Source organism: Coffea arabica, chromosome 1e (assembly GCF_036785885.1).
Source record: "Coffea arabica cultivar ET-39 chromosome 1e, Coffea Arabica ET-39 HiFi, whole genome shotgun sequence".
NCBI classification, from domain to species: domain Eukaryota; kingdom Viridiplantae; phylum Streptophyta; class Magnoliopsida; order Gentianales; family Rubiaceae; genus Coffea; species Coffea arabica.
The window spans coordinates 51,779,366-51,789,725 of record NC_092311.1 but is presented as its reverse complement, the minus strand read 5'-3'; the positions used below and the strand labels follow the sequence as shown (position 1 = coordinate 51,789,725).

The window sequence follows — 10,360 nt, the reverse complement described above, 5'->3', positions numbered from 1 at the left end:
CTGCAGAAATTTTGTGAAATGAGCTTTTTTTTTTGGACCGGAAGAAATTTCCCATAGTCTCCAGGAAGTGAGTCCTGAATGTATTATTATGTTCACCATTGCTCTGCCCGCGTCCGATGAATGAATGTAGGTGCACACTTTCGAGTTAGCGTCGTTCAAGGCAAAACAACCGCGTCCGCGTGCACCAAATAAATATGTTGAGGCCGGCCTTCTGAGAATGGCTTATGAGAATCAAATTACTCAGCCGAACCACTCCCTTGTGTGTGTGTGTGGTTTTTTTTTTTTTGGGTTTTAAAATATCAAAACTTTCTCTTTCTACAATTGAGGTGTGTGAGTGTATTTGAAGGGTGATTGGAAATATAAATTTTTTTTTTATGAAAAAGAAAAAGGCGATCTGAATGTAATAAATTAGTTTTAAAAAATATGTTTATAATTCAAGAAAATATGTTTGAAAAAAAAAATTGTATCCAATCGAGAAACCATTCATTGTTAGCCCGCTAGCGGTGGGCCTGGGCCCAACATTTCTCTTGCTTTCTTAATCTCCCGTCCAGAAAAGATTGAAAACATTCATCGGTGTTCGTCCGCTGCGTGCGTCCGGCGTCGCCGACGACGGCGACTCAATTGCAACAGATCATTACACATCATCTTGAAGTTTCTGAGAGTTAAATGATCTAATTAGTTAAGAGTTATCCCGTGACATGAATGAACAGACATGCTGGGCTAATCAAACTTGGCCTTGACAGCAATCCTATACACGCCTCCAAACTCATTGCCGAGTACGCACGTTTCCCATCGCCCAGCTCACTGAGTCATGCACACCGAGTCTTCGATCAAGTGCCTTTCTACCTCCAAGACACCCCTCTATGGGCCTCTCTCATCTCCCTCTATTCCCGCTCCCACCAACCCCACAATGCCCTCCATCTCTTCTTCCATATGCTGCGCCCGCCCCAGGCCGCCTCCAATGCCCTGCCCAATACTTACGTCTTTGCTTCCGTTGCTCGGGCCATCGCTTCAGCCCCGGAGCAGCTTTCTCTAGGTCAAACCCTTCATGCCCACGTCATCAAGTCTGGGTTTCTACCGCAGGACGTCGTTGTTGAGACAGCTTTGGTGGATATGTATGCAAAATGCCGGGTTGTAACATGTGCGTACAAGCTGTTTGATGAAATGCCTCGCAGAAACTTGGTGACTTGGAATGCGATGATTTCTGGATATATTCAAAACGGAATGGTAATGGATGGGTTCGAATTGTTTTCAAACATGAAATGCTCGGAGTTTTATGCGCCAGATCAGTTCACTGTGGCGACTATCTTATCTGGCTGTGCTGGTGTGCAGGACTTGATGTTGGGAGAGCAAATGCATGGGTTTGCAATTGTTAGTGGGTTCGAGTTGAATTGTTTGAATGCGATAGCTACCATGTACTTTCATTGTGGTGAAGTTGGTTCGGCTGAGAAAGTTTTGGATGGAATAGGTGGGGATTTTTTTGTAACGCTGACAAAGATTAGAGGGTATGTTTCTAATGCCAAGTATCGTGATGCTTTAAATTGTATATCTTCTGCCAACAACGGCATTATGATTTTGCGTCAGGACCATAAAGTGATTGTTCCTCTTTTAACTGCGTGTGCAAGGCTTTGTTTGCTCAGAGTGGGAAAGCAGCTTCATGGACTTTTCAGTACTTTGGTCGAGTCATGTTTCCAATTTAACTTGTCATATGAAGATGGAGCAATCATTGGATGTGCTTTGATTGATATGTATAGCAAGTGTGGGGATGTTTGTGAAGCTCGGAAAGTTTTTGATCACTTGCTGCCTCAAAATGTTTCCCATGGAAATTCAATGATGTCTGGTTATATATATAATGAATTAATTGGAGATGCTAGGGCTTTGTTGGAGATTTTGCCGGAAAAAAACGTTGTTTCTTGGACCACCATGATGACAGGGTATGGGCAGAGCGGTAAGCCAAAAGAATGTTTAAGTTTACTGGCAGAGATGTATTGTAGCAAAGAAGGGTTGATAGGTAACTGCTTGACTTTTGTGGTTAGTCTTGAGGCATGTAGTTATTTAACAGATCTGGAAAATGGAAAGCAGATTCATGCAAAAGTTGTTCGGACATTAGTGAGTGCGGCCACTAATAATGTAGTCATTGGAACAGCTCTGATAGATATGTATTCCAAGTCCGGAAAATTGAATTATGCGCGGACAGTTTTTGATTTGATGGTGGAGAAAAATGTTGTGGCATGGACATCTATCATCATGGGCCATGCAGTTCACGGTAACGGATTTGATGCCCTAAAACTTTTTCACCAGATGATTGGAATGGGCGTTGAACCAAATGAAGTAACATTTGTTGCTGTGTTAACGGCTTGTAGTCATTGTGGTTTGGTGGACAATGGATTGCAGTACTTCAAGATGATGAAGAAGTATGGTTTAGTTCCAAGGGAAGACCATCAAACGTGTCTGATTGATATGTTGGGACGCTTTGGCAGGCTCGATGAAGCATTTTATCTGCTTGAGGAAATTGAAGATACAGATTCCAATTGCGAGTCCTCTTATGGTACTGCATGGGCTGCATTACTTGGGGCTAGTCAGTTACATGGGAACATAAAACTAGGGGAAAGGATAGCTAAAAGAATGGTGAACAGAAACCAAACTTCTACAGCCCACGTTACTCTTTCTAATGTTTATGCAGCAGCTGGATTGTGGGATGAAGCATATGGGGTGAGAGAGAGCTGGAGAAGAGAATGGGACGTTAATGGTGAGCCTGGTTTTAGTAGCATCAGCACGCACCTTCAGAACTCGTGATGTTGACTTGTTAATTAGAGAAAGCTGTGTCACTGGCATAGGGATGCTATTTTTTGTTGCTTGTGGACAGCACTTTCTATCTGAAAAAAAGTTCGTACATTGATGAGCTGATTGGCAGAAATTTGTATGCAACTCAACTCTGCTTTGGCTGTCAAATGTAATCTTTAGTGTTAATGATAAAAATCTCATCATCCAAATAGAGATGAAAACGATGCCTAAGCTTTTTCAGTTCTCTAGGTCACATGAAAAGGATAGTTTGAATAACAGGCTTCTTCTGAGGCTTAAAAGTAAGATTCTTGATCTTCAGAAGGGGTTCAAGTTGTTTAGACACAACAAATGCTTGAGCTTGGTCTTGGTCTGAGAGGGGCTCGTGATTACCAAGTATTTATCATCTGTTTTGTGCGGCTTCAGGTAGTGGAAATAAGAGTTCCCCGCTATCGACCATGAATTTCCTAGGTATTTATGATGCTTGTTGCTGGAAAAGTCAGCTAGAGGTAGTTTCCGTAAAACTTTAATTCTTCTCTCGGGTAATCTAAAATTTCCCCTTAAACCAGCGTCCAAAAGAATGCAATTTTTTTTTTCCCACGATAGATGATTTTATTGATAAAAACTTACAGTATTTGAGCAACGGCCCAAAGAACTGTACAACATGTACCTTGATACTTAAGGGGTAGCAAAAGTTCTCTCCCCATCTCTGAAAATGCCTAGTGTATATTGGCTAAAATTATTACAATGATCCATATTATCGAGTTTTCTTACGCAAAAGGAGTACAATTGAAACAAGTTAACTAAACTCTTGATGACCTCCACAAGCGTGCATGTATGTATGTCTGCCCTTGCGCCTGCCTTTATCATGGATAAAAGATGCCTGTTCTCGCATGCTATTTGGATTCTTTACCAACGCTTTTCTTTTGCTTTCATTAAGGCCAATCTTACAGCTTCGGCCTCATCCTGGACTTTCTGATTTGAACTTCTCTCCACCAGTGCCCATTCTGCTTTGGTTTGGGCTCCATTCAGCTTGGCTATGATCCCAATTCCCAGTTTGTGTTCCTCCAAAAGAATGTAACTGCATATTTTATTTTTGTTGATTTGTGGCTGAATTGCTGTGGATTAAAATCATTTGATTCTGTATCTCAGACCACCGTTAAAAGCAAGCAGAGAATATCTGCAGTGCATTGGACCCGTGACCAATGCGTCAGTTCAAGCTGAATGTTTCTTGCCCGTGAACTATGTTTGAATTTCTTGCCACCAACTCACCAACCGTGGAATACCGACCAAAACTGCTTATTTCATCATAAGCAGCTCCTGTCCCTAGCGCTTTGAAATCTATAAGACTATATATCATGATAATAAATATCTTTAAGTTTAGATGCCCTTCAACCACCGGTTGAACATCATGGATGAATATTCCCTTGAACTAATGTGACCTTTGCTGAATGCCCAAGGACAAAAAGGTCTGCCCAACTCCCATGGGAGGACTTATATAAGACGAGCTAGCTTTTACGTGATCCTAGCAAATTCTCTCGAGCATTTTAGTTACCCATCTTTCTTGTCATTCTTGCATAGGAAATTTGCAGAATGTATGTCCAGGGAAGAAGCAGTGCAAGGCAAGCTACTGCTTTTGCGGTTCTGATGATTCTGCTTTCTCTGTTTTCCCGCCTCCGGGCCACTCATGCAACCACCTACGCCGTTGGGGATTCTTCAGGCTGGAATTTCAACATGGGGAATTGGACAGAAGGGAAGAGATTCAAGGCCGGCGACATACTAAGTAACATCATTTTTTTTAAGTTTCTTTGCAGTAACTAGGACACAATTAGGGTAGTTAATTATGATCGAGGTTTCATATGCTCAGCCGTCGTTTCTCCTCTTTTTCTGCTTTCTTGCAGCTTTCAACTATGATTCTTCTCTACACAATGTTGTGATGGTTGATGCGAAGGGATACGAAAATTGCTCTGCTTCATCCAAAGCCAAAATTTACAACAGTGGAAATGATAAGATAAAGCTATCAAGGGGAAAGTACTATTTCATTTGTACCTTTCCAGGCCACTGTGATGGAGGCTTGAAGATTCAACTTTCTGCTTACTAGAAACTAATATCTATAATATATGTCTCGTGTCTAAATAAAGGGTGATGTACCATTACCATCCCATTAGTCATCGTAGTTTGCAGGTTATGATGGGTGCTTTGTATGTGGGTTGTTCCATCATCCTCGGTGGGGATCTGGACCTGGAATTTTTAAGTTTGCATGTGTGTTTGTTGTATATGATTCTGAGAACGAGTTATTAGAGTGGGCATCACCATTCACCATTTGCTGATTAGTGTAGCATATACAGGATATGTGCTTTGATTACTATCGGGTAGGTTATTGCCTTCTGGAGTTTGGACGCTAGAATTGCTCATTGAGAAGAGGTTTGTCTCGAGAGGTTTTTCTGCTGATTACTGCAAGAAAGTAGGTTAAGGGCAGGGGCTGTCGGAGTTAATAGTTCAATGAGAGATGAACTTCACAAGCCTGCTGATTTACCTATAAAATCACGAGCTTTAGAGCAAAACATTGAATTATAAATGATTCACTAGTAATTTTGCTTTTAGTATGATCAAGATTGGGATGCAGGAAAAAAAATAGTAAAAATTAAGTTGGGAAAGAAAAAGTAAAGCCATGTTTAATAATCCAGTTCAACACTTAAATTAATTGATTCAGATTTTAACATATTCAGATAGTTTGTAATAAAAAAAATTGAACATTTGAATTAATTAAGTCGCGTTGAATTTTCTAGACAAAACTTGTTCCTAAAATTAAGTGATAAGTTATTCACTTATCACTGAATGTGATATGCACTCAAATGTATTAGATTTAATACTTAACAATTTAATAATTTAATGGATTCAGACTTCAAATTTCAATTTTATCAAACGCATCCTAAGGCTTACTTTGATATCCTGAAATACAGAAATAAAAAAAAAAAGACCTTGTGAAACCAATATATCAAAACTCATACTTATATTAATTATTAATTTCTCTCTCTGAAAATCATTTGATATTTTTTTTTTAAAAAAAAAAAAGGAAAGTCATCCATATGACCATTAAGACACTGATGCAATCTTTCAAAAGAAATAGGGCAATGGAGTGAGTTGTGTGTTCCCATCAAAAAGCTTATAGGTAATAAATTTGTCCCTGGCTACGATACAATGGCCAACAATGTCCTACAATGGCATTGCTGGTGCCAGCTTCCCCGTCAAAGTCTCTCTCCCTTTCCTTTTCTCATTTTCTGCGGGAAATTCAAAATCAAAGTCAACACTCATTCATCTCTCCCTTTTGTCTTTCCCTCGCCTAAATCATCTTTATCGCCATCTCATTTCTGTTGCATGCATTAAAATTCCTACCTTAGATGACATTCATGAGCTGCCTACCTACATAGATTATTAGATCCTTCCGGCGTGTGGAAATATTAGCCCATTGCTTGGATTTAAATTACCCTTTCTTTTGAATTTTTAATCAATTCCCATGTGGTTTTACCATCTGCATTGGTGAATTTAGGTGAAATCTTTCTATTATTCCTTTTCATGCCCAAGTTCTGAAGGATCAAATATAGCAATCATCATCTCTTCCGCTTAATCCCTTGATAAAAGCAAACCTCTGCTAAAGTTGTGGTGTCCAAATTACCAATTCATTTTTGGTTTCTTGATATTTATAAGGTAGAGATCAACAGCCCTTGTTGCTGATTGATTCATATATAATTCAGCTAAGTCATCAAGACGATCAGTGTATTATTATCGGGCAACATTTTCTTGGTTGCGATATCATTTTGTAAGGATTGAAAATGAGTTGTTTTTCATGTTTCTCATCCCATGAGAAGAAAGCATCCAAGAAATATGAGAGAGGACCGCACCTTGTGGTTCGTCCTCCGACGGAGCCCCCTCAACAGCAACCTCGGCCCGCTCAATATCAACAGCCACGGCCTGGTAAGTTTGTTAACGTGGCTTTCGCAAACTTTTTCATCATTGAGGACTCGTCTTCTCAGGATGGCTCATTTACAAGTCCAGTTTTCTTTGCCTATAGCATGGCTCTATTGGAGTCTGCAGCACCTTTTCATGAATACTGAGATCATTGATGTTTTAACCATATTTTGTCAACCTGATCTTATGTGGATAAACCTGTTGAGTACAGAGGGAAGGGCTGTAGGATCATTCCTTGGATATGTGATTTCATCTGAAATGCTCGAATTTTGTTGGGCAGATAATCCAAGGAAATTTCCTGGTGAAGCCACAAACCACAAGGCTGACCACAAAGACGGAGCCAATAACATTGCCGCCCAGACATTCACTTTCAGAGAGCTTGCAACGGCGACGAAGAATTTCAGACAGGAATGTTTATTGGGCGAAGGTGGATTTGGACGAGTCTACAAGGGTCGGCTGGAAAAAACTGGCCAGGTAATTCTACATCGTCAGGACTTGTACAACTGGTATTCATCTTGGAACTTGCTTTGGTTTCACTTAAATGTGCTGTTGATACAGGAAATAGCCGTGAAGCAACTAGACCGAAATGGATTACAAGGAAACAGAGAATTTCTTGTAGAGGTTCTGATGCTGAGCCTTCTTCACCATCAAAATCTGGTTAGTCTAATCGGTTACTGTGCTGATGGAGAGCAGAGACTTCTGGTGTACGAGTATATGCCACTGGGATCTCTTGAGGACCATCTACTAGGTACTACTAAATATCTCTCCTCTGTACTATTAAAATTGGCACCGTTGAAAGATATAATTTATTTCCATGGACAAAAAAAAAAATTTCTGAACATGGCCATCAAATCATGCAAATTCCTTAAAAACAAGCTAATATCAACATTCATACAAGGGAAATTGTTCAAAACCTACCTCACGCTTCGTCAAATGAATTTTTTCGTTCATCACTTTTAAAATATTAACTCGATTTTTGTTATAAATTCAAATTAATTAAATTTGATCATCATCTAAGTTTTCGACCACTTTTTAATCTAAAATCGCCACGTGACATACATGCAGTTATTTTTTATATACAAAAATATCAAATCCCACTTTTCTTTTTTAGTGGTAGAAAAGAATATAAATTAAATCAGATCCTGCTTTCTTAGGAGAAAAACTAAATATGGTCTAGGTCAGATCCTATATTTTTAGAGACAAAAGTAAATATGAATCACATCATTTGTTTAACTACAAATGAGATAAAGTAAAAACTGATTAAAAATTTAGATTGCAACCAAATTTTATCCACTTGATTTTATAAAGGACATTAATTTACTATTTTAAAAGTAAAGAACAAAAAAAATTATTTGACAAAATACAAGAGACGTTTTTGAACGGCTTTACTTCGTACAATTAACATTTTGAGTTGAGGTCATTGAGAAGGGAAACCTATCAGCGCCTCGGAATAAATGCCAATAGATAGAACTTTGATTGAAACAGCAAGAACTTCGTGAGCTGACTGACTCAAATCTGCCTTAAGCTGGATTACTTATGATTGCATACTTACTATTCATTCTCATTGAGAGTACCTTTGCTTAAATCCGAGTGACAGAAAACTCGCTAATTCGAATTTTTCTTCAGAGGTTCGACCGGGTCAACCTCCGCTGGATTGGTTTACAAGGATGAAGATAGCATTACATGCGGCCAAAGGTCTAGAGTATTTGCACGACAAGGCAAATCCCCCAGTAATTTACCGCGACCTAAAGTCGTCTAACATCTTGTTGGACAGGGAGTTCAATGCAAAACTCTCTGACTTTGGATTAGCAAAGCTAGGACCTGTCGGAGATAAATCACATGTGTCTTCCAGGGTAATGGGGACATATGGTTATTGCGCTCCCGAGTACCAAAGAACTGGTCAGCTAACTGTCAAGTCAGATGTATATAGCTTTGGTGTTGTTTTCTTGGAGTTAATTACAGGACGAAGAGCCATTGACACCACAAGGAGTCCCCAGGAGCAGAACCTGGTTTCCTGGGTAAGTTCATCATTGACTTGATTTTGCACCTCAAACTATGGCTACAAACGAATCGAGCCGCTCGCGCGAGCAGTTTTAGTCGATCTTGAGTTGGTCAAATCGAACTCGAGTTCGAGCTCGTCGATCTTGAGTTTGAATTTGAGTTTGATAAAACTAAATCAAGACTCGATTCGATTAGGGCAAAGCTAAGTTCGACTCAACTCTGCTCATTTGCAACCCTATCACAAACTACTGAGTCATCCTTATCTTTCTTTCCATCTTCCATCTCTTAAGATTTATTCTTAAGAATCCCAAGACTAGAGTGGACAAAAACCAGGCCACCGAGGGCAACGTGAGAGTCATGCATGATTTACATTTGTAGTTATTACTTGGATAACCTCTATTCAATCTGCTCTGTGTCAAATCGTATCTCATAAGCAAATTATGTAATAGTACCATGCAGTTTCTGTAGTTTCGAGCCTGAAAATAAGAGGGTTGGAATTGCTGTCGTGTTGTACGGATGATATAGAATTCCAGATGCATAATATTCCTCCCAAGTCCCAATAGACTGTATTTAACACTCATCCACACTAGGTACAAAAGACAGGACTTTTGAGAAGCAATACCTCTAACATGAATCGTCACAACCTAAGATGAGTATAGACATTATAAGAAAAGCTGAAAATTGGGCTACTGACCATAGCTATCCTTGCAATTCATCTTTGTCTTGTTCTTTTCTGGGAACTGTCCAAGGTTGCACCACTTTCCTGACAGGCCAGCGTTTGTTTTGTTTGATCAATGCCAGGCGGAACCCATGTTCAGGGAACCAAGTAGATTCTCAGAGCTGGTTGATCCACTTCTCCAAGGAAACCTCCCAAGAAAGAGTTTAAACCAAGCAGTGGCGGTTGCTGCAATGTGTCTAAACGAAGATGCCTCGGTTCGACCATTTATCAGTGATGTGGTCACCGCTCTCAGTTATCTCTGGGTAGGACCAGATTCTCCAGGATTGACTGCAAATTCTCCCCCTTTCACGTCGACAGATACAGTGGAAAACAATCGCGAAGTCGATGATATTTCAGCAAATGAACGTCAGAAAGCAGTTGCAGAAGCCATTGAATGGGGTTCCAACTCCAGGACTCAAAACATCCGATCAGTCTCCAATGGTTCTTCAGTGTGACATCAATCTTCATTCATGGTAGTTTCTCCAAGTAGAAAGCTGTATTTTGTTTTAGATAAAAGAGATGAAATTAGATCCTAAAGTAGACCTCAAAACATGGGATTCTGTCATTCTGAATACGTTACACTATCCCACCTGGTTACAGCAACACAAGTACACGCGGTATTTCAATTGCCGTCCTACTTTCTTCATATACCAAGGAAATAGGGGAGTATCTAGGATCATCCTATGCTGCAAAATAACTCAAAGGTTGCTTGCCATGGGTAAATGTAGAATTTCAGCTCGTTCTTAACTTGAATTTTTTTCTACCATGGCTGAACTATTTTCTCTTGTATAAACAGAACGATCACTGACAGATCTCTGGATTTCTTTCAGAATTTACATGAATCCCCCTCGAAGTTTAGAATCATTGAATTCTACTCCTACCACAAACATG

The 10,360-nt window shown here is 39.7% G+C and overlaps 3 protein-coding genes across 3 annotated transcripts; all 3 read left to right on the top strand.

Moving 5' to 3' along the window:
- Positions 1-475: 475 nt before the first annotated feature.
- Positions 476-3,045, top strand: LOC113714029 (pentatricopeptide repeat-containing protein At3g57430, chloroplastic-like). Its single transcript, XM_027237830.2, has 2 exons — positions 476-1,227; positions 1,333-3,045. Exons 1-2 carry the CDS (start codon positions 703-705, stop codon positions 2,794-2,796), a joined length of 1,989 nt encoding a protein of 662 aa, XP_027093631.2. The 5' UTR covers positions 476-702; the 3' UTR covers positions 2,797-3,045.
- A 126-nt stretch (positions 3,046-3,171) lies between these two features.
- LOC113714036 (basic blue protein) lies at positions 3,172-5,103 on the top strand. The gene is made up of 3 exons (XM_027237836.2): positions 3,172-3,290; positions 4,363-4,564; positions 4,683-5,103. Exons 1-3 carry the CDS (start codon positions 3,240-3,242, stop codon positions 4,880-4,882), a joined length of 453 nt encoding a protein of 150 aa, XP_027093637.2. The 5' UTR covers positions 3,172-3,239; the 3' UTR covers positions 4,883-5,103.
- Positions 5,104-6,912: 1,809 nt separating this feature from the next.
- On the top strand, positions 6,913-10,205 carry LOC113696114 (probable serine/threonine-protein kinase PBL26). Its single transcript, XM_027215460.2, has 4 exons — positions 6,913-7,224; positions 7,309-7,498; positions 8,377-8,768; positions 9,553-10,205. Exons 1-4 carry the CDS (start codon positions 6,937-6,939, stop codon positions 9,922-9,924), a joined length of 1,242 nt encoding a protein of 413 aa, XP_027071261.2. The 5' UTR covers positions 6,913-6,936; the 3' UTR covers positions 9,925-10,205.
- The last annotated feature ends 155 nt before the right edge of the window (positions 10,206-10,360 follow it).

What these genes read in the sequence shown, in the direction of transcription:
- LOC113714029 (XM_027237830.2), top strand. Translation starts at nt 703, where the DNA reads ATGAACAGACATGCTGGGCTAATCAAACTTGGCCTTGACAGCAATCCT. An exon ending in GATATATTCAAAACGGAATG is followed by an intron (nt 1,228 to 1,332) that starts GTAATGGATGGG and finishes GCTGGTGTGCAG; the next exon opens with GACTTGATGTTGGGAGAGCA.
- LOC113714036 (XM_027237836.2), top strand. Translation starts at nt 3,240, where the DNA reads ATGAATTTCCTAGGTATTTATGATGCTTGTTGCTGGAAAAGTCAGCTA. An exon ending in GCTGGAAAAGTCAGCTAGAG is followed by an intron (nt 3,291 to 4,362) that starts GTAGTTTCCGTA and finishes ATTCTTGCATAG; the next exon opens with GAAATTTGCAGAATGTATGT. An exon ending in CAAGGCCGGCGACATACTAA is followed by an intron (nt 4,565 to 4,682) that starts GTAACATCATTT and finishes GCTTTCTTGCAG; the next exon opens with CTTTCAACTATGATTCTTCT.
- LOC113696114 (XM_027215460.2), top strand. Translation starts at nt 6,937, where the DNA reads ATGTGGATAAACCTGTTGAGTACAGAGGGAAGGGCTGTAGGATCATTC. An exon ending in GGCTGGAAAAAACTGGCCAG is followed by an intron (nt 7,225 to 7,308) that starts GTAATTCTACAT and finishes CTGTTGATACAG; the next exon opens with GAAATAGCCGTGAAGCAACT. An exon ending in TCTTGAGGACCATCTACTAG is followed by an intron (nt 7,499 to 8,376) that starts GTACTACTAAAT and finishes ATTTTTCTTCAG; the next exon opens with AGGTTCGACCGGGTCAACCT.